General features: G+C 40.5%; 1 protein-coding gene across 4 annotated transcripts in view; it reads right to left on the bottom strand.

Annotated features, from left to right (window-relative positions):
- ANKH (ANKH inorganic pyrophosphate transport regulator) overlaps nt 1-21,607 on the bottom strand; it is a 165,764-nt gene that overhangs the window by 43,899 nt on the left and 100,258 nt on the right. For 3 of the 4 annotated variants that reach the window (XM_032789736.2, XM_032789740.2, XM_032789741.2), the window contains 6 exons: nt 19,343-19,461; nt 18,581-18,664; nt 15,581-15,751; nt 14,758-14,892; nt 9,119-9,211; nt 3,507-3,602 (listed from right to left, as the gene is read on the bottom strand). In XM_032789736.2, coding sequence (XP_032645627.1) covers nt 3,507-3,602; nt 9,119-9,211; nt 14,758-14,892; nt 15,581-15,751; nt 18,581-18,664; nt 19,343-19,461 — 698 coding nt within the window. Of the gene's footprint in view, nt 1-3,506; nt 3,603-9,118; nt 9,212-14,757; nt 14,893-15,580; nt 15,752-18,580; nt 18,665-19,342; nt 19,462-21,357; nt 21,516-21,607 lie in introns of those variants that run through there. The other variant, XM_032789737.2, reaches the window with a different exon arrangement.

Below are 21,607 nucleotides of genomic sequence, written 5' to 3' on the forward strand. Positions count from 1 at the left end.
CCCTGGATCGACAGACTTCTCCAGCAAATAGTATGGCAGACAAGAAGGACTAAGTAGGAAATGCACTCTACTAATGATTCTACCTTTTGGTTGGGTTTATTGGTGAATGATCCTAGGTAATGCTGCACAAATAAAAACAGTCAAGAAAAGCTATGGAAATGGACTGTTCCGGGTACTTCTAGACATATGGGTTTCCTACTATGAGCTTATGAAAAAATGGTGCCAATTGAGTAAAGGGAGATAGGTTCAAGCATGTAAAAAGAGTCTGGAAAGCTATAAAAGAAAAGCCTAATCAGAAGATTAAAAATCGCTCTGCGCAGGGTGGTGCTGGTAATGTAAGAAGCTCAGGATTTATCAGTAAGCTGAAAAATGCCTAAGAGGGTTAAGAAAATAATCAGTTTATATGAAGAAATGAGTGTTGAAATACAAGTGCTGCAATCTGGGAGGAGGAAAGGCTTCCTGAAAAGTGACTCCAGTGAGTCAGAGCGCTCTGGCAGGCTGCAGGAGGGCGCAGCTCTCTGCTGGACCTATGTTGCAAGAGAGACAGTCACCTTGGACTTGGGAGAAGTTAGAGCAAGAAGAAGTTAGAGCAAGGGAGATTTAGGTTGGACATGAGGAAAAAGTTCCTAACTGTCAGGGTAGTTAAACACTGGAATAAATTGCCTAGGGAGGTTGTAGAATCTCCATCTCTGGAGATATTTAAGAGTAGGTTAGATAAATGTCTATCAGGGATGGTCTAGATAGTATTTGGTCCTGCCATGAGGGCAGGGGACTGGATTTGATGACCTCTCGAGGTCCCATGCAGTCCTAGAGTCTATGAATCTATGAATCTAGAGAAAGCCCTGAGCAATAAAGGAGACAACACCAGAGGTCCAGGAAGCAGCCAACCTGTGGCCAGTCAAGCAAAGCCAAAAGCCTGTCATCACTAAGAAGTTGTTTGGAGTATAACTTAGAGACTCCGAAAGTGTTGGACCTAAATTGTGAGAGACAGAAGTGTGGCCTGGGCACAGATCTGGGAGAACTGCCGAGCTCCGATTCCAATCCGGCCACTGACTCTGAGTCATTTCACTTCTCAGTCTCAGTTTTCCCATCTGTGAAATGAGGCAAAGAATACCTTATCTAGTCCACAGAGATGCTGTGACAATAACCATTAGTGAAGGTTAGTGTGCTGGAAGCACTGGCTCTAGGGAAGGTTTGGCTCTACGTAAAACTATTTCCCATATCAAGTCACACGTGCTTCAGCCAAGAGGGTGGAGACTAGAAACTGGTGATGGCAAAAGACAACAAGGAATGTAACCAGCAATTGGCCCAAGACCTCTTAGTCAGAACAAATTGTAGCATCCACTGTTAACTCCAAATTGGAATCCCCAGACATTTTGAAAGGGGAGTCCAAAAGGAGTTGACTCCTCCAAAGAACGGGAAGAGTACCTAAGATGGCAGTAAAACCTGAGTACAGTGCGGGTATATAGTTTTAGGCACTCGTTGCATCACAGCTGAAGCCAAGCCAGCATCAGCAACATCCAAAAACAGTTGTAGCAGATCCCTTTCCATGTAGGCAAAGATTTTATCTGAAAAACCCTATACGTTTTCTGTAACACTGTTGAGGTAGCGTGGAAGTTGCACAACGTGGCCTTCTGAGCTCATCAGGGAGTGTGCCTGTATTTCAAACCTGCTAGCTACCACTGTGTCCATGAATGGTTGTCACTAGCACAAGCTCAAGAGTATGCTGAGCATTAGTATAAAAACACTTCCTTTATTGTATGCCAAAATAGTAGTTGTATTTACCATGACCATCCTCTTCACCACTTGCTTTGATACTGAAGTCTATGTCGAAGGCTGTGTTACTCTCTTGGCTGGGGGTCCATTTTCCTCTTCAAAATGAGGAAAGAGAATTGTCCTCAAAATATGATGAGGGAAAAAGTCATAGAAATGTAATACTTCTCTACAACTGCTTGTTAGAACTACTTCTAAACAGACCCTTGGTGCAGAAAGAATGGTCTTACAAAAGATACGTTGTACGCATTGGTAGGCTGGTCATTTCTGGGATGATGTGGGTTCAGAAAATAGTTCCCATTGTACAGAAGACAAGCTAAGAGACTCATCAAGCAAAGCTTTGTCTGGAACAGGCTCAGCTGCCGAAGCCCAACCCCAAGACAAGATTTGAAGGCATTTCTAGTTGAGTTAGCTTGGGTTTGGGACGGGGAAGAAAGAGGAGTGGGGGACAAGTTACAGGCCTGTGATGTTACTATCAGTATTTGCTCCATGGAAAGGCATGATGTAACAAACCAAAACCCTGAAACTCAAATCCTCTCTCTCACGTGATTATTTTTCCACTTTAAATTCAACAGTGAGCAACAACAAACAGGGGTCGGTCATCCAGGCAACAGCTTCTGACTCTAAAAGTGCTATCAGCGTATCTTCAGTGATTCAGCATTCTGCTACATTCACCAACCACAAACTCATGCTAGCACAGACGAATATGCAGATAGAGAAACAGCTGACTGCTAATATTTTTATTACTATTTTATCACTGTCCATGCATCTTAGTGCTAAATTTTGAGCAAGTCTCTATTTGTAGTTTTGCAGATGCAGTTGTTAATGTGCACAACAACCAGCAGCCTTCAATAGTCGGATTCTGACAATGAAACAACTTGATTATTTTGGGCACAAATCACTTGCATCCACAAATCAGATAAAATTGAAAGTTGCATTTTTAAAAAGTGCCCACTGTTAAGTAAGACAACAAGTAGCAGAAAGCTTAAAGCAGAACTTGAATGGAAATGTAGATCAATAAGAGAAAAGTCAAACAATGAAATACACTGAGCCTTCCTACCCCACAAAAATCTTTTCCAATATGGAGGGCTTAAGTAGTAAATGTTGAACCAGGGGAGCTCATCTTTATCTTTTTTTTTATACATCGAAGATAGAGTAGCTAAGTCTATCAGAGTAACTGAGTTACCTTGCAATGGTCAGCTCACATCATCTCATAGACACAGCTACCAGAGATTCCAGAATCTGGTCCTCATTCTAATTCAAGCTAAACTATGGGTGCAGGGATCAGCTGTTGTTTCACACTCCAGCTTGGGTGAATGAGCATCTAATTATTGTTCTCTGGAAGAAATGCAGAACCCTTGTCCTTTCCCTATCCCTGCAGACTTGTTTTAAAACAAAAATTGGTGAGTGCTATAGCGGTGCCAATAAAACATCAAGAAATAAAACAAAACCTTTTTGTTGCAATATATAAGGCATGTAAGTTACCCACTTTGCACTACTCTTCTCTTATTTGTTTGAGTAAATCAAGAAGCAGAACCCCTCTGACCCACTGCTTCCTCCACATGGGCTATTTTAGAAGATGAAACTGCCTTAAGCTTCATAGCCAAAGCGAGTAATGCTAAAAGTATGTTGATGAGATTCTGGTAATCTGAATTTGGTGTTTGCAGCTTCACGTGTGCAGTAATTTTTTGCTTCAGATTGAAACTAAAAAGAGTTGACGAGTGACTCCTTACCGTTAACGACAGAGCCATGCAGACAAAAGTGAATTTCTTGATATGCGTTGCTGTGACTGTGCTGCTGGTGTTCACCAGTTTATTGCTGGGGTTATTCTAGGATGAGAGAGAGAGAGAGAAAGAGATAAGCATTAACATGGCTCCAGACTGCTGTGCAGCTGACAGCACCACGGTCATAAGGGGGAATCTCACTGTCTGTGTGCATAGTTCTTACTTTTTTTTTTTTATTTATTATTATTTAGCTTCCAAACAGGACATTTGCACAAGCCACACAATATTTTTCCATGTGAACTGACAATCATTGTTCAGCTGGTCTCTCACAGAGTTTACTAATTGCTTCAGTCTGCTAAGTGGTAATGTCTGTTTAAAAGTTTTAATGATTCTTTCTAAAGTATACTGGTTTGGGGTTGGCTATCTTTACTTAAAGCTTGTAAGGACGCTATCATAGCCAGGAAAAATGTTATCTTCCCTTTCCCCCGCATCAACACAGAGTGGCACAGCATATACACAGCAATACAACCACCCGTCTCAATACAGATCCAATTAGCCAGGGAGTGACGAATATAAACAAAGATCTTGGAACACCTGGCGCTGCTAATTAAATCTAATGAACTGTATGTAATTAGAACAGCTAGATCTTCCATCCTGAACATGGATTCTGCACTCACATTGCAATGGCAGGTGTGCTTAAAAAAACAACCCCCATTCATTCCCCAAAGCACCTAAAACCAACATATGAAGCTAAAGGTTTTATACTACTGCTTGGGAACACATCCTTATGATAAATTACATAAATGAGCTATGATAGGGGAGCACAGAAACCCAGAAGCACGGCACTCCTAGAACAGCGGCTGCAGAGTCATCTATTGGTGTGACTACTTAGCAGTTTAAGATACATGGGTAGGCACCAGAAGTGATAAGAACACTGATGTAGTACGATATTTACTCAGCCTTGATGTAGCTCAAGCAGAAGAATATCAAACTGGCAGTCACCTGGTGTGGATGGCTTGCTAAACCTAATATGAGAAATTGGAACTTGTGCAAACCCATCCAGGGGAGTGTCAGACATGAATGTGGGACAAATTAAAAGCTATTTCATGAGCTTTTGTACAAAATTCAGACTCAAAACTTTCACAAGAGGTTACTTAACTTACAGAACTCCATTCTGCATTGGGACATTCAAGTTGCACTTCGGTGCTCACACACAAATTGGCAATTTGTACAAAACCACTTCTAACCATCAGAAGGGAAAGCTCTGGAACAGCCTCCCAATAGAAGTTGTTTGCCCCCACAACTCATGATTAGTTTTGAGAGAGAGTTGCGTGAATGAATGAGTGGAACTGTATGACGGGTTTGTTTTTGATGATAGGGGGCAGAGTGCAGCAGTGCTGGGGCTCACTGCCAGTTTACATCTCATGTTCCTAAAACCTCATGCTTCGGGATTTTAGCTGGCCACCTGGACCAGGAAGACATGGCCACAGCTGGAGATGGGGATTGGACAGGGAGCACCAGGACTCTGAGATGGCACCAAGCATTCTCTCTCTCTCTCTAGTGGTTGGGTGGCTGGTTCTTGCTCACATGCTCAAGATCTAACTGATCACCACATGTGGGGCCACGAAGGGATTTCCCTGCAGGTCAGTCTTAAGAAACAATAGCTTCCAACAGATGCATTAATATGAACAGGGATAAAACAAAATTTTTTCTTGACCCTCTGAAGACTGTGTGTATATTACACAACAACCAAAAAACAAGCAAGAACAATAGCTGAAGCATTCACAGCCGAGAACAGATTTTTTTTTTATTTTTTTTTAAATAATGGTCCCTCTATACCCAGCCTGTGTCATGCTAGCTTGCTCTTCGAAGGTATAAACTCAACCCTAGATTTACTTGGCAATTAGATCATACCTGTTTGATTTCTCTCCTAACTCCTTCCCCACATGAACTTGTTCTTTTGGATACCACCTGCTGGCTGTGACAAATCATACTAGCTTCTACTTGAACTGTTGACTCTCAATGTTATCAAATAAAGTAGTGTCATAGAATCACAAAAATGTAGGGCTGGAAGATATTTTGAGAGGTAATCTAATCCAGCACCCCGTACTGAGACAGGACCAAATGAATTTAAACCATCTCTGACAGGTGTTTGCCTAACTTCTTCTTAAAACCTCCAGTGACCCAGTTAACCTGCGGAACTCTCTGCCAGAGGATGTTGTGATGGCCAAGACTATAACAGGGTTCAAAAAAGAACTAGATAAATACATCAATGGCTATTAGCTAGGATGGGCAGGGATGGCGTGCCTAAACTCTGTTTGCCAGAAGCTGGGAATGGGAGATAGTGAATGGATCACCTGATGATTACTTGTTCCGTTCATTCCCTCTGGGGCCTCTGGCATTGGCCACTGTTGGAAGACAGGATACTGGGCTAGCTGGACCTTTGGTATGACCCAGTATAGCCACTCTTATGTGATGGGGATTCCACAATCTCCCTCGGTAACCTACTTCAGAACCTGACTACCCTTGTAGTTAGAAAGTTTTTCTTAATATGTAACCTAAATCTCCTTTGCTGCAGATTAAGCCCATTACTTCTTGTCCTACCCTAAGTGGACATGGAGAACAATTGATCACTCTTCTCTCTATAGCAGCCCATAACATATTTTAAGACTGTTATCAGTCTTCTCTTCTCAAAACTAAACATGCCCAGGTTTTTTTTTTTTTTTAAACTTTTCCTCATAGGTTGAGCTTTCTAAACTTTTTATTATTTTGTTGCTCTCCTCTGGATTCTCGCCAATTTGTCCATATCTTTCTTAAAGCTGTGGTGCTCAAAACTGGTCAGTACTCCAGCTGAGGCCTCACTAGTTCCGAGTACAATGAAAGAATTACCTCCCTTACCTTACATGCAACACTCATGTTAATACATCCAAGAATTGTATTTTTGGCTTTTTTGCAACTGTATCACATTATTAACTCATGTTCAATTTTGATCCACTATAAACCCCAGATTCTTTCTTGCAGTTATTCCTCATTCTGTAGTTGTGCATTTGATTTTTTCCTTCCTAAGTGTAATACTTTGCATTGTTTTCTCCCGAATTTCATCTTCTTGATTTCAGAGCCATTCTCCAATTTGTCAAGGTGCTTTTGGACTCTAATCCTGTCGCCCGAAGTACTTTCAACTCCTCCTAGATTGGTGTCATCTGTAGATTTTAAAAGCCTATTTTCCACTCCACCTGTGACTGTTCAAGTCATTAATGAAATTATTGAATGGTGAAGGTTTTTTTAGAAAATGAAAGCTACTATATTGCTCCAATCCTGACCCTACTACAGTTAATAGCAAACCTCTTATCAAGTTTAGCGGCACCAGGATTTGGCCTTGTATGTGGAGTCTCCATATCTTCTCATTATTGTAACTTGCACATGCAATTCACTGAAACAATGAGTTTCACCATATCTGTACTGATTGTTAGCAAGTTCCACAACCCTTGTTCTAATCCACACTGGTCCACAGTTTATTTTTTTTTATTGCTGATCCAGAGTACCGTTAGGTGTCTAACAAAGATGCCACCCAATTTTCATATTCTAGTCTATATTCAGCAGGATGTCCCTGAATAAGTCTATATATTGAACTTTAATTGGCATGAGAGTCTTGTCCTCATATAAATAAAGTTAACAATTGTGACTGACTGCTTATTTTAAAAATTGGACGGAAGTGTGGTAGATGAAACCAAATAAGGCTTGATTACATACATTTGTGTAAGTGCATACATGCCCCCACACAAAAGTGTTTATTCACCCTGGATTGGGACCAAAGGAATTCAGGAGTGTACAAGCAGCTGGAGAATGGAGGAGTTGAATATCTCATTTTGAACATCACAGAACACAGTTACCTATCATCATGTAAATTAAGTGTTGGTGTAGGTATGTAGGCTGTTACCAGTGCCAAGTCAGAGCAAAATGTAATTCAGACTAAAACACTAAGGGGCTTTTTGTTCTGTTTTGTTTCCTCAAATCAATTCCAGGAGCAGTCCTGGAGTCCTTATGTAATTTGCTGAACTCCCGTGAAAATTCTCATTCACCTCAATCGGTTAAGTCCATATAGAAATAATATATGGAATGTCTGCTTGTTTTAGCCTGTGAAGTAACCTTTAACATTTAATATGAGCAAATTAAGCAAATCCAGTCTGCAGAAACAACGTAGTGTCAAGAGAACAGCCTAACTTTGAAGATGAGACTTGAGTTCCTCAGCTGCTGGATATTTCATGATGTTCTTCATCAGGGAAATAGCTAAATTAAACTGGAGCTACCACTGAAGTTTTTAAAAACTTCACAAATATGCCAATTATCTATATTCAAAGCAAACAAAAAGCACCCAGAACCTCAAACCCAGGAAACTGAGAGGTAAGGTTAAAACTAGAGATAAGACAAATACTTGAAATTACAGAAAGGCACAATTAATGATAATTCAGAGTTTAGGATTGTCTAAAATGTTAAAATAATACATTATAGATACAATAAATAAAAAGAGGGGACCAAAAATACATCTAATTCAACATAGCCTGAGCCATGCTTGTGTGTGTCCTCTCTCTCTCTCTCTATGACACACACACACACGGAATAGGGGATGAACTCTGAGGTGGCAAAATTACTCAAGACAGTTAAGTTCAAAGATGATTGTGAAGAGTTACAAAGGGATCTCACAAAATCAAGTGACTGGATGAAAAAAAAGGCAGATGAAATTCAGTGTTGATAAGTGAAAAGTAATATACATTGGAAAAAATAATCCCAACAGACAAAATGACGGGCTCTAAATTAGCTGTTACCACTCAAGAAAGAGATTTGGAGTCATCATGTGTAGTTCTCTGAAAACATCCACTCAATATGCAGTGGCAGTCAAAAAAGCTAACAATGTTAGGAACTATTAAGAAAGGGAGAGATTATAAAACAGAAAATATCACAATGCCACTATATAAATCCATGGGGCCACCCACACCTTGAATACTGAATGCAGTTCTGGTCGCCCCATCTCAAAAAAGATGTATTAGAATTGGAAAAGGGGCAACGAAGGGCAACAGAAATGATTAGGGGGATGGAACAGTTTCCATATGAGGAGAGAATAAAAAGACTGGGGCTGTTCATCTTAGAAAAAAAGACGACTAAGGGGGGATATGATAGAGGTCTAAAAATCATGAATAGAATGAACAAAGTGTTATTTACCCATTCACATAACACAAGAACCAGGGGATACCCAATGAAATTAATAGGCAACAGGTTTACATCAAACAACGCACAGTCAACCTGTGGAACTTATTGCCACACAATGTTGTAAAGGCCAAACGTAATACTGGGTTGAAAAAATTAAGATGGTCAGGGATGCCATCCCATGATTTGGGTGTCCCTAAACCTGCACACACGCGCGCTCACACACAGAGTTAAGGAGAATATGGAGATTAGGATATGAGCCTTCTTCCCTTACACATCTTTTACACTGTTGTAACTCTTCTGCTTACTATCCTTAATTTATAGCAGTGTAAATCAAAGGAAAATTGGGTCTACAACTACCATGAATGTGAAACATGACTACAAAGTATTTACCACCATCATACAATACAAATACTCACCTTGTCAAAAGCAGGATACACGGCTCTAATTTCTGTCAACCAGCCGTACGGCATGTGTCCCACAGGGTATGTAGCTGTCAGAATTGCCACAGCCTACAACAGGAGAAAAGAGAATATATTTACACTTCAAATCTTCAGACAGCATAAATACACTAACCTTTTATCCAATTTTCAGTTACTATTGACCTCAATGCAACAAGAGACAGGCAACCAAGTGGGCAATCATTACATCAGGAAAACCATCATAGAAACAGCTCTTCTACATTGCATTTCAGACTCAGGGAAAATTCAACTTGGGTGAAGATATATGACTTAACTGTGTGGTTTTACCATCACAATAGTACTCTCTGACTATATTTTAGATTTTTAATCTATTTACTCATCAATGAGTTCATTTTTTCCCTTTATTCTTTTTACCATGTTGATTAATTATTCGATCTAGTGAGGCTTACATACACTGCACTAGAATCCATTGCTTTTTCTATTAATTGTATTCCATGATCTTCATTTTTTCATACAATTTTGTTTTAATAAGTTCATAAGCAAAACAGCAGAAACATAAAATTATTTAATTAAAAAGAATGACAGCAATGTAATTTGAAAGCCGCAGACTGACTCACTTTGGATGTCAGATTGACTGTTTTGGGCTAGAGGGACCCTAGAGACAAAGAAAACTCTGCCTACTTCTGTACTAATCAATTGAGATCAGACAAAAATAATCCTAGATCATTGTTTTTAACACTAGAATCAGCTCAATACCTGAAATCTAAGAAAACTAAGTCCTCTTGTACTTTTGCAAGTACTATTTACATAACGAGATACAAAAAAACCTAACATCTCAACAGGTTTTAAGATTGCTTTGTGCTGTTGCAGTTTATGTTTTTGTCTTTCCTGAGGAAAAAGTCAAATTACATATCAAGGAAACATTTTCAATCATTGAAACTGCCTTTTTTTTTCCCCCCTATGGAAGGTGGTGAGATTTTCCCAACGCTGATCTGGCCACTGTTGGCTCAGATAAGATGGGGCAGTAAATATGTCCATCATTTCAGTCCTACCCTTCTCAACTGATGTATCTTGGTTCACACAGGAAGATAGTTTAGGGAGAGTCTCTTTAGGCTCCTTTTAATGCTGCTTGAAACTAGCAAACTGTCCCTGTAACTTTCCTCTTCCTCGGAGCCAAAGTATGTTTCAGTTCTGTGAATTGCCTGAGAACTTGATAATTTTACTATTCCCACTCCAAGAGTTTGACCGTATGGGGTCTGCAGGATCAGGCCTTCCTTGTCTTGTTACGATTCAACTACATTTAGATTCAGCTGGGTATGGACCATTAGTGGAAGAGAAACACTTCTTTGGTCTGTACTACTGCTATCTCAGGGTTTGTCTTCACAGCAATTAGACACCTGCAGCTGGCCTGGGCCAGCTGACTCGAGCTCGTGGGTTTCAGGCTGCAGGGCTGTTTCACTGCAGTCAAACAGCTCCGCAGTCTGAGTCCCGCAAGCCTGAGTCAGCAGACATGGGCCAGCCGCAGGTTTTTCTTTGCTGTGTAGGCATATCCCAGTGTTTTGGTCTCCTAATAGAGGAATCAGAAAGGGCTTATGGGGCTTATCCTGCATGACTTGAATTAACGAAACACCCACTGGGTGCACAAGCAACACAGAATCTGTTTCTTGTCCTTATTACAGAAACTACTGTCAAAAACGTTGAAAGCATACCCTTCATTTGAGACCTAATCAACTTTTAAAAAATGAGTTAAAATAGCTTTAAGCTCCACTTCTGCTGCTAACTGCCCCATAGCAGTTTTTGTGATTATTTAATCACATTTTGCTGTTAGCAATGGTCCCTGTTGTGAGAAAGACCTACACAAATGGGAGAAAGTGACTAGCCAGTCAGCTTTACCCCTTCTTCTGTATAAAGTGCGGTCCAATACACAAAGTAAATTGGAACGATGGGGGAAATATTTTTTATAACTGTTTAGCTGTTACAATACTGTTTAGTGTTACTTGTACCGATGGTACGTAAGATATATCAGTGGTATTTAAGCTGGTGTTCTTTTAGTTGCAAAGAATCTAGCTTTTTTTTTTTGTTGTTTTTTCACTCTACCATCTGTTTTCAGTAGAATCTCTCATATACCTGAAAGCTGATTTGATTGAATAGTTATAGAAATGATTCACTCTTTACTTATTTTGATACCAGTGCCCAGCAATAGCTCAGGCCACTGTTTAGCACCTTTATGGGTATTAGAGTCTCTCCGGATTAATTTAGAGATTGCTTTGGTATTTAAATATCCTCCAGGACTTTTAACTTGAGTGATGGTGTCTCAATGCACAGACTACGACTCTTCTAATTGGATAAACGTATATGAGATTTTAACATGAATGAAAACCCCCAAGCTGACAACCCTGGTAAAAAAAAACAAAACAAAAACAGAAATCAACTGAGGCATGTGGGCTAGTTACCCTTATAAATGTGTTCACACTGTATCTCCTTCCAGGCACCCCATCTCTTCTAGCCAAACACTGAAGTGCTAGCAGGAAAATTTGAAAATCCTTGCCTATACTCAAGGCTAGTGTATGGCAGTTGTCTATGCTGCCAGCACTTCCCCTTTCAGAAATCAGATATGAAAAGCACAACTGCTGAGAGCGAAGAAAGCCCAGTCAGCTACCAGCTATAAATGTGACACGCTTTTGCCATTAATAGTAATGAAAGGCAAAAGATCTATTCAACAGATGTTTAAGGGGCATATCTAAAACCATCAACAGTCGGGACAAGCAAAGGAGAGGTTAGTTAACCTGCTGTGTTCCCTTGTACTGAAATGGTGCCCATGCATTCCATTGGACTAAGCACAGCACAAACACATAAGCACTCAAAGTCCCTGGCTTGAATAGCTTACTGTGCTAAAATAGTTAGGCCCATCCCTGAAAGCACTTATTATACACATGCTGTCAATGGAATTTCTCAAGTGTATGAAAAATATGATATAGGATCATATATAGGGCTGGAAGAGACCTCAAGAGGTCATCTAGTCCAGACCCCTGCACTGAGGCATGACCAAGTGAAACTAGACCATCCCTGACAGGCGTTTGTCTAACCTCTGCTTAAAAACATTCAATGATGGGAATTTCACAACCTTCCTCAGTAACCTATTCCAGTGCTTAACTATCCTTTATATTTGGAAAGGTTTTTCTAATATCTAACCTAAATCTCCCAGTTTAAATGGATTACTTCTTGTCCTACCGTCAGTGGACATGGAAATCAAATGATCATCCTTCTCTTTTTAACAGTCCTTAACATATCTGTAGGCTATCAGGTTCCTCTCTAAATATGCCCAGTCTTTTTAACCTCTCTTTATAAATCGGGTTTTCTAAACCATTTATCATTTTTGTTGCTCTCCTCTGGACTTTCTCAAATTTGTCCACATTCATCTTAAATGTGGCATCCAAAAATGGATGCAGTGTTCCAAGTGAGACCTCACAAGTGTTCCATAGAGCAGGACAATTATCTCCCATGTCTTACATATGATACTCCTGTTAATAAACCCTAAGATGATATTAGCCTTTTTCACAGCTATATCACATTGTTGACTCATATTCAGATTGTGATCCAGATCCTTGTCTGCGGTAGTACCACCTAGCCAGTTAGTCCCCATTTTGTAGTTGTACATTTGATTTTTTCCCTTCCGAAGTGCAGTACTTTGCATTGTCTTTGGTGAATTTAATTTTGTTGATTTCAGAGCAATGTCATGATCACTTTCACCCACTTGGCATTCTACTTTCGGATTTGCAATCAATTTCACTCTGTTGGCCAGAATTAAGCCTAAAATGCCTGTCACCGCTGCTTACTCCCTACAGTTTCTGGAAAAAAAAAAAAAAAAAAAAAAAGTTGTTCCAAATACATTCAAAGAACTTACTAGATATTTTGTGTTTTGCTGTATTGCTTTTCCAACAGATGCCTGAGTAGTTTAAGTCCCCCTTGTGTTCTGGATATTTCTGTTATTTGTTTTAGACATGCCTCATCCACCACTCCTTTCTGATTTTCATCTATAGTAGACCCCTACCATGACATCATCCATGTTTCTTTTCCCCTTTCATCTTCACCTAGAAACTTTCAACTGGTCTTCCTCTCGCCTCCTTCTGGATCTCAGAAAAAGTGTATATATTCTTGATGTATAAAGCAATACCTCATTCCTTCCCCGCCCCCATCCTGTCCTTCCTGAACAAGCTATACTCCTCTATACCAATATTCCAGTCATGGGGTTTATCCCACCAATATATATGTCCAACAGGGCCACGTTACTATGTCTGTGAAAACCTTAACAATAGGACTTTCTGTACATCCTTCACATTTCAGAAAGGTAGGAGTCTGCATTTAGTTTCCTAGTTTTTCCCCCCCTTATTGAAAAAAAGGAAGGACAAAAATCACAAAAAACCCTAATCTTCCTCCCACTGAAATCAATGGCAAAAATCCAAATGATTTAAATGGAGGGAAGGACCACATGAAGATGCAGAGTTTCTGTAAGTACAGGATTTTGTGTTGTAGTTACAAAAAACCGGTGCCTCTGTGGACTGCCTGAACGTCACCTCTGATGAGTATTTCAGAAAGTGAGCACTTCTTTCTTATAAGAGAACTGGTACCTTTAAAATGTTAAGCAGGACACATCTTTGGGACAATGGAGCCAAGAACTGGCCTCTGGAACCCTACTTCAACCAGTTTAGAAAGTGCCCAAGAGGTAGAGAGGTATGTATGTGTATGTGAAACAACCCAAGCAACTCACATCCCAGCCAGGGGCCTGATTCTTCCATGCCTTACCTCCTATACAGTCAGTTACAACTGTGCAAAAAGTTAACAAATCATAACGGTAATGTGTCACATCGCTTTGCATAGCTGTAAATAAATATGCAAGAGGCAACACAGTGCGGAATGAGACCCCAGACAACTAGCCCTAATTCACCAGGCTCTGGAGTTTCCATTGCCTGTCACTGTGCAAATCTTGAAACCCTAGGATATTTGAATGGAATCTGTGGTCCCATGATGCATTTAATAAGACATTGCTTAGGCCTTGGCTACACTCACACTTTACAGCGCTGCAAGTTTCGCGCTCAGAGGTGTGAAAAAACACTCCCGAGCGCTGCAAGATACAGCTCTGTAAAGCGTCAGTGTAATCAGGGCGGCTGCGCTGGGAGTGCGGCTCCCAGCGCTGCACGCTACACCCGTAAAGGATGTGGTTTACATGCAGCACTGGGACAGTTCTCTCCCAGTGCTGCCGCTCTGACCACACTCATACTTGGCAGTGCTGCCGCGGCAGCGCTTTGAAATTCGAAGTGTAGCCATACCCTTAGAGTGGGATGTAAGTGGGACTGGAGGGCTGACCAAGGGACAAGAGGCTTCATGTTAAGAGGCAGAAATTAGGCCAACATCTTCCATCTGCTTTTAGCATCCTGGGAAAAATGAACACTTAGCATTTGCATTTGAGACCACTTTCCCCTGTTCTTATGGATGAGAGGAAACACATCAGGAGGTGCTGAATATGGATGGGAACAAACACCCTGCCTTCCTTAACAAATGTAAGCAAGGATGACTTCTTCTGTGTGTGGAATGCAGTACAAACATAAAACATTTCAGCTTCCCAGGAATTCACGTACCTCTGTGGCTGCAGAGCTGCCGCCCAGGTCCCGGGAGACAAAAAGGTTGACAATGGGTCTACTGATTCGCTGAGTTGCCAAAATTAATGCCAAAGGCCACCAAAAACTCAGCATCTTCCTTATTGTAGCATCTCCCTGCAGCGTAAGAGAAATAAAGTCCCTTTTGAAACAAACAGGCAGGACAGAACCAAAAGCACAACCAAAGGATTTTTTCTCGTTTCTCACCCATCAGTTGACTTGCTACATTCAAAAGCACGCCAGAGCCTGAGAGAAATGCTACATGATAATGTAATCTCCCACATTAGCGATACAGAATTAAAGGTAACTGTGCATTCTTAACAGCCCTACTAGATCTGAATAATTGATGTACAAGGTATTTGCATAATTTGTCCTGGCAACCGGTTATAAAGGCATTGATCTGCAGTGAGGGATTTGTGAATTACTGCAAGACATTCAAGGAAAAAAGAGGTGTTCTGACACAGCTTCCTCACACAGGGAGAAATTTCTCAGAATGTCAGTTTCCAATGTCATCCTTCTAGCATACAAATACATTTGCTGTGCTAATGATCCTATGTACTAACATAACATTAGCAGGAATGTGCTTAGCATAGCTGTAGAGGTACTGACATAAGGATGCACTGTACCGCTCTCACACAGCAGACTATTGGGTAGCTGCCATGTACACTGTCATTGAATTGGTATGCACAAGGGTATGTTTGAAACTAAGCGTTCTGTGCTTTTTTTCCTGAGGGACAGAAAGCTTACAGTCCTCATAAACATTAGTTAACTTGATTGCACAGTCCTACCAGGCATTAAAACATACCCCCATCTCAGGCCCACTGCTGTCAGGAATAATGTCGTGTATATTCTTGTAGTAGCCCAGGCATAAGGTGGTACATCGGACCACTGCCCCCATATACAAGGATAAGATTGGGATAAGGAGAGGCTCTTTGCATTCCAAGTGACTGTGAAGCAGAATGGCTACAAAAACAACCTAAAAGAGAAAAGAGGAAAAAAACAAGTCGACAGGTTAGGGGTTCTCTCTTTTAAACAAAAGGACCAGTATTTCCTGCTGTATCCAAAACCAATCCATCTTTGACACTGCCACACAGATGCAAACTACACTGTGGTAGTGCCTTGAGGGCCTAGTCAGGGATTAGCTTCCACTGGACTAGGTACTATGCAGACAAGTAGAACAAAGACAGTCCTTGTCCCAGAGAATTCACATTCAGGATTTGACACAAGGCTATAGTTGGACAAAGTACTGGTAATGGGGTCAGGTGCAGGACAGGTGCCCATAAGGATGAGTATGTTTGCATGCATTTAGTCTTGGTGTTGGGAGTGAGGTGGTCAGGTGGCCAGTAGCCTGACCAATTCCACATGGTGTTGACCCATTTTGATAGTGAGGATGCTTTCAATATCAATTTCTAAGTGTCTCTTTTTTTAAAGCCATATTAAAAAGCACAACACGGACTTCTTTGACTCTTTAAGCAAGTCAAACATGATTTTTCAGTATTTAAAACTCAGTGGTTAGAAGGGAATCCCACTTCAATTCGAACTTCGCACTGGCTTCAAGCGAGAAAGCTGGGTTTTCTCTTGGCATAATTCTAACTGGTAAACTTCAATACTAAATACCAAATCCCAGGAATACATCAGATTATGGTGAGAATTAACCCCATTACACTTCCTGGATTTTAGTATTTAAGATAATAACTTTAGCTCTTTCACATTCATTGCAGAGTCTAAGCATCCCAGTTAAATTCCAGAGGCTTCCAATGGTAAAATTGGGAAGCCTGCTTGACGTGGTTCTGTGAATGAAGGAACTGAAAATTACTCTATTGGCAGGGGCTGGGATTACAGTGAGTTCTGAATGAACTTACTTTGCTTACTAAATACATGGTTCTGTGGTACTAAATACATCCTTCTCTCATTGGTTTTATATTGCGTGAAGACAGCGATTATACCTAATGTATGTCTTGCTTTAAAAAGAAATGAACACCTGTAAGTATTTACTAGGCTGGTAATGCTGTTTATAGGAGGATTGCAAAACAGCTGATTTAGGATGCTACAATGGAAATTTTTTCAATGAAGTTGCTCATCCAAAAGCTGCCCAAGAGAGGAAAGAATTAAAGGGCTCAGGACAAAAAACATCAGCCACATCTTCAGGACTACAGGTAACAAAGTTCTTATTAAACAGATGTTGCTACTGCTTATGTTCACTTTGCTAGTGTCAACTGATGCAGGGAAGTCCAGCGGTTAGTGATTAACTGGAAATGCTCTTGTCCCATAGGTATTCAGTTACAGAAAGAGGAGATATTATGGACTTCATTTTCAAAGTCCTTACACCTTGTTTAGTCAACTTGCCCTTGTGCAAAGTGTGTGTATAAAACACTGCCAGATTAAGATGGTAGTGTATAATCTCTTTGTTCAGTCTGAATGACTAGACAAGATGCAAAAACATGGAGAATGAGGCCTAGCTGGCTACATTGTGTTTTCATACCACAGTATTGCGCCACTGACTTCCAAGATCACTCCAGAATGAGACGAGAGTCAGACCCATTAAGTGGATTTCTTTGGTATTAAGTTAGCTTGTTATAATTAGTTCTAACTTATATTAATTGCAGAGATTTCACTCTATGTGGTATACAGTGCAAAAAGGAGTATCTAACACAGGATAACAGACCAAAAGGTTTAACCCTTCAGTATATGATTGTTTTTACTTAAAAGAGAGAAGGTGACCTAGAGAACTGAATGAAGGATTTGGAGCCCAGAGCTCTTGAGTTTGGATTCCCTCTGACCTTGCATGAGTCACATGCTCCGTCTCTGCCTTCACTAGCCCCACCTCTAAATTAGGATGACAATACTGGCCTATGTATCTGGCGTTGTGAAGCTAAATTTGTGTAGAAGTTTAAGCGCTTTAAAAATGAGAACTGCAATACTGGTACTTGATATCAAACGTGAATTTAAATGACTTTCCACAATGGATGTCTAGTACAGTGCAGAATGAAGGGGACATATGTTTAACACATCACTCAGGTAATGGAAGCTGAAACAATGCAGGACCCCACTTCCTAATAATGCACTGCAGCACCAAAGTGGTTAAGCTAAGTTCTGACTGCAGTTTTGAAGTGAAACTTTCAGGGCCTGTAACAAGAATATTGCTTGCTGAGCTATCCTCACACTCAGGAGACAGCACGTTATTGCAGTATGGCTGGAATTTCACCAAGTTAAATCAACATGTGCATAATTGAGGGATGAAGGAAAAACCGAGGAATCAAATATATATTTTATTGTTATACAGTCTAGAGGCCCCCACTCAGGATTTCAGCCCTATTATGCTAGGTGCTGTACAAAACATGGTAAAAGACAGTTCCTCCTTCAAAAGAGCTTAAAATCTTTAGTAACATTCGTATAAAAGGTACCATATCCTGGAACATGTGGCAGCCATTGTGTTTCACTGAACTCCTGTCCTTTCAGGAAGAGCATAGCTGCAGTGAGACATTGCATTAAGCCAAGCCATCCTGGTTCCCCATTCCTGGAGTTATCTGACTTGTGTGGAAGCGAGAGCAGCCTCAGCTACAACTGCCACCGAGGGGACTCTATGCAGTGTGGACTGCTAAAGTACAGCATGCTCCAGGCAAAACCCCGCCTCTGCCAGCATGCTGGGAGGAAGGCGTAAAGCAGGTTGTAAGCCAGTGAGGAGTTTTGACATGCTGAGGGAAACCTCAAATGCTTGTTTAGAGTAGCTATAGGGCTCCAGAGCGTGGGCCAGGATCTGGCCCATAGCGCAGCAGGCACAACTTTTACTGAGATGAGTCATTACCTGAGCTATGACATCTGAGATGGAGGCACATCCCACAAGGAAACTGTGCTTGTGTTTCAACAGAATGCCAGCATGGGTCCAAGCCTGTAAAGGACAGAACTTTGTTTAGAAAGTGACTAACATGGATACATCTATTAGGTTCAGGTTCCAGGCCCTGACTACTTTCTTACTGCTGAACTTTACACAAACCAGTTATGAAGCTCTTTCCTACATCTGAATCAGCTTCCCATGTGAATCTGAACAAATCTAGACCAATAACACAGAGAAGACACTGCAGCTTTTAACTCTTTGCCAGGGCTGGGAGAGAGGCTCGGTTTAAGTGACTGTACAGTAGCTGCTGAGAAGGGAATACAGTAATGAGAAGCAGCCTTTATTCCTGGTGGTGGGAAGTGTTATTAGAGTTCTAACCAATCCAAGTAATAGGTTTTCTTTTTATTCATCAGCTTTCATTGTATATAAAATTTAGCTCTGGTCTCACTGGCCAATGAGTATACTGAATATTGCTACAAAATCCTGCCTTTAAAAAGTAACTCACTGATGCGACTTCTTTTCATACTTAGTTATTTGGAGAAAGTGACTGGGGTGTAGGTATACATCAGTAGCATAGTCTGCAAAATCTTTAACAGAGCAGAGGAATTACTTGCATGGGTGAGCTCTCCTTCAATGAGTCTCCAAATACCTATCAAATAGTTGGGTTCTATAAGCTGGGAACATCACAGAGAGAAGTGACAACTAAAATTCCGTTCTGAGCCAGACACTCACCATGGCATCCATAAAAGGGAAGGCAGCAAGATAAAGGAAGGCCCGTCTAGTTTTACTTCCCACCGATTCATCCACATGGTGCAGCTTGTTAATAATGTAATATCCCAAATCACTATATGCTGCAGAAATAAAAGAATAGCAAAAAAAAAATTTGGTTAAACTGACAGATTCTAGCTGGGATGTTCAAAAGCACCTGTGAGAGTTAGGCATCTAACCTCTAGGCACTTCTGAAAATCCCACCTTCTCTTCCTAATCAAGGGTTTTTGTAGTGTCTTACAAATACAACCTTTCAATGTATTTTGCAAGTACATATTAAGAGAATAAGCTTGTAAGTACTCTTAACAGTTTATAAAAAACACATAGCACCATATAACACTGATAATATTACCTATCAAACAAGTACAAAACAGTGAAATCACATGATGAATTATAAAGGCATACAACAAACTGCATTTATGGCCATGTGATGGCCTCCCCTTCACCTTGTCCTTCTATCATTTGTACTGCCACTTGTTCTAACACTGCAAAACCTCTGAGGCAGCCTCAGGTGGCTGTCACTTTCTTTCCACGGTTTAAGGGCTAATATATCACAAGGCTAGAAATTATCTGTGCTAATGGAAACTGTACAATTCCAACTTTTCAGTGGCCAGTGCACCTGTTTCTAGTCCTGGTTCATTCTTAGGTAAGAGCTGTTTTTAAGATGTTAATTAAAGTGGCTTTGAACTTCACAATTTTAGAGGTTTCTAAAATGTGACAACTTCCTTTTCATTTAAGGCCAATATAGCTGGACTCTCAGTACTAGATCCTAACATTACAGGTGGGGAAAGAAAAATAAATCCCAATAACTTTTAAAAACCACTATAAAGATGTATAACCTCACGTTAAAAAAACTGGTAAACGAGTGTTAAGGTTGACAAGTCATGCTACTATTGCAATTTTTTTGCACACATTTCACTCTATTACAAAAGATATACATAGATACTTAACAGCATGTCACATACTTTATACATTTGCTTATATTATCCAGTCCACATGTGTTAATACCGGTGGTCCCATCTAGCTTTGTTCTAGCCTAAAACCAGCTATCCTAGTGAAACTGGCAGGTTATTCAAGAAGGTAGAAGATTTGTTTACACTGCCACAAAACCTCAGTTTTGTTGAAGGGCTTAAGGCACTAGTGTTATATTTAATATAGAACAATGTTTGAGGATAGTCAGAGGAACTGAGCCTAGCACTGTTTTGCAATTACTGAGTGATAACACAGTCACAAGGTTAGGAAATTCGAAGAAAGGTTTATCGCTCATTAGAACACTCTTCTAAAATGACACGCAAGTAATGACAACTAGATCTAATGATAGAAACAGGAATGGGGGTAACATATTTCCACCAGAAGGCTCGGAAAACACAAAGCAAGATAAACAAATAAACCCTCCATTTTATACTTACGAATTTCTGCTATCTATATTATTATGGCTAGGCTTGCAGTCTGTCAGATCACCCTAGTAATCACCAAGCTGTACTTAGAGTCACTCCCAAACAATCGCCTTTTGAATAGTACCAGGGAACCACTCTGTAAAATAGAACTCTAACCTTACTTCCTGAGTCCTGGCAGGTCGCCCCAGTTCTTTTTCCTTAAAATATTCATTTTGTGATAATTTTTGCATATCAACTGATACTAGCTGTGGCTATTTTTTAAAAGCAAATATCTGTGTCCACTTAAGTTTTCATTCAATACTTTGTAAACAGTGTGTGCTACCTACAGATTTTTACAATTCCTTTGAATGCTGTTACTTTCATTGCACAGCAGCACCTCATGTCTGTTCCCTAAAATAAAAACTGACTTGAATGAGTTTGTGCAACTTTGGAAAAGACGTGAAGAACATATTTCATTGTGCTCAGATTCTGTGAGGTCTGTGTTAGGTTCTGTCCACACCTGTGCCTCAATTCTATAGACTAAAACCATGTGGTAAGACAGCTAAAACTCTTGCAGGAGCTACAGGGTGTTAAGTTCCTTACAGGGGCAAATATCCTCTTGACCCAGTCCCTTCCTGCCCTTTGCACCCTTTGTGCCCTGTGGACCCACTTTTTGCAGAGGGGCTTCCATGAGCAACTGAGGATGGAGAGGACATTGAGCAAAAGAGGCTCTCCACTTTCTCAGCTCTCTCTTTTTCCCCCACTCCATAAAAGCAGGCAGTAGAGCAACAATCTTAGCTCTGAAAGATATAGAGATTAAAAAAAAAAAGTGCACGGTCAGAAAAACCTCGAT

Source organism: Chelonoidis abingdonii, chromosome 2 (genome assembly GCF_003597395.2).
Source record: "Chelonoidis abingdonii isolate Lonesome George chromosome 2, CheloAbing_2.0, whole genome shotgun sequence".
NCBI lineage: Eukaryota > Metazoa > Chordata > Testudines > Testudinidae > Chelonoidis > Chelonoidis abingdonii.